Below are 1,742 nucleotides of genomic sequence, written 5' to 3'. Positions count from 1 at the left end.
ATATGCTTTTTGGGTTAGATTTGTTCAAAACTCAACTTTAAAGAGTGTAAAGTAAAAACCATGAGAAGAAGCAGTTGTTCACCGTGGCCTACCCCCTCTTTCGGTGCCGGTCAACTTCCTAGACCGACACCGAGAGAGAACTTTAAAGAGTGTAAAGTAAAAAATATGAGAAGAAGCAGTTGTTGACCGTGGCCTACCCCCTCTCTCGGTGCCGGTCAACTTCCTAGAACGGCATCGATAGAGAACTTTAAAGAGTGTAATGAAAAAAACATGAGAAGAAGTAGTTGTTGACCATGGCCTACCCCCTCTCTCGGTAAGGAGAAGGAAAGACAACCTCTCGGTAAAGGAACACGATGGAGCTGCGCGCGGTAGACTTACCCGTAGGGCATGTCCCTGACTAGGAAGGAGGTGACGAAGGCGGGGTCGTCGATCTCCGGGATGAACGGCGGCGGCTTCCTCTGAAGCACGTCCCTGTGCTCCGGCCCGGCGCGCGGGTAGAACCACAGGATCTGTTCTGCACCACGCACGGGTAGGACGCAACGCATGCCTTCCTGTTGGTGTGCACTGGCGGGCCGAGCGCGGGGGCCTGGGGGATGAACTTGCAGGCGCCGCGGCCGTCGAAGCACCACTCGTGGTACACGCACTGGAGCCGGCCCTTGTCGTCGATGCGGCCCTCCGAGAGCGGCGCCAGGCGGTGCGGGCACGCGTCGTCGAACACGCGCCACTCGCCGGCGCCGCGGTCGTACCAGGCAACCACACGGATCCCCAGCACCATCTTGCCGCGCGGCGCGCCGGGGTCCAGGTCCTCCACGGGGGCGAAGGGGTACCACTGGTCCAGCCAGTTGAACCGCTCCTCCTTCTCCCCGGATGCCGGCTCCTGCTCCGTCCACGGCGACTCGGACGCCACGGCCGACGCCGGCAGCATCCGCGCGGCCCCGTTGCGGTGGCGGCGCGCCCGTCGCCGCGGGACGAGGCGGGGCCTAACGCTCGGCGCTGGGACGCCATCGGGGAGCGGAAGCAAGGGCTGGGCCTGGGCGCGGGGGAGGAGTAGGCGGAGGGGATCCATGTCGCCGGTGGTGACCAGCGGGTGATCGACGGCGTGGGTGGAAACGGGAGGGCTTGAGACAGGTGGAAGAAACGTCGAGCAGTCAGCGGTGGACTCTAAGCTCCAGATCTATTTACCGGACACTGCCCATGCTAGGAAACAGAGCTCAGGCACGCACCGGCACCACCGAGGAAGAGGATCTTTGATGAGTGTGGAGGCGTCGCGGACGCGCCGAAGACGACTCCGCCAACCTCCATGTCGGTGATCCCGGCGGGAAAGGTGGTGTCTTCCATCACTACGACTGAGTAATTTAGATCAACTCGAGGTTGATGAACAAGGAGCGACACCCACTTCACAGCTTCCTCCTCCTACCGAGCACTCAAACTCTGTTTAAATAGACTCCGCGGCTGCCGTACAAGGAAGGATAATGGTCAACTTGTAGCCCGTGGGGCTCCATTGGCTTTGGATGCACGCTAAAAATATGATTCCGTTTTATTTTGGGTTCGCATAAGGCTCAGCTTACTGAGACTTAGTTATGTCTCGGTCAGCTCACGTCATCACACGTCTCACCTACATAATGGCTACTCCCTGCACCCACGTTATGCCTAGATACCAATGTTTTGAATAGCTGGACATAGAGCTAAGCTATAGCTGTTTGAGCAAGTGCTGCTATCACTACTGAAATTTTCACGTACGT

The 1,742-nt window shown here is 58.5% G+C and overlaps 1 protein-coding gene across 1 annotated transcript; it reads right to left on the bottom strand.

The window, feature by feature from the left end:
• Nucleotides 1-203: 203 nt before the first annotated feature.
• LOC119341118 (protochlorophyllide-dependent translocon component 52, chloroplastic-like) lies at nucleotides 204-1,408 on the bottom strand. The gene is made up of 2 exons (XM_037613003.1): nucleotides 1,224-1,408; nucleotides 204-1,118 (listed from the first exon to the last, which is right to left on the bottom strand). Exon 2 carries the CDS (start codon nucleotides 1,064-1,066, stop codon nucleotides 398-400), a length of 669 nt encoding a protein of 222 aa, XP_037468900.1. The 5' UTR covers nucleotides 1,067-1,118; nucleotides 1,224-1,408; the 3' UTR covers nucleotides 204-397.
• Between the last annotated feature and the right edge of the window lie 334 nt (nucleotides 1,409-1,742).

This window comes from Triticum dicoccoides, chromosome 7B (assembly GCF_002162155.2).
Source record: "Triticum dicoccoides isolate Atlit2015 ecotype Zavitan chromosome 7B, WEW_v2.0, whole genome shotgun sequence".
Classification (NCBI taxonomy): Eukaryota; Viridiplantae; Streptophyta; class Magnoliopsida; order Poales; family Poaceae; genus Triticum; species Triticum dicoccoides.
Note: the sequence above shows the minus strand (reverse complement) of the source record. Positions and strands in the feature narration are given on the sequence as shown.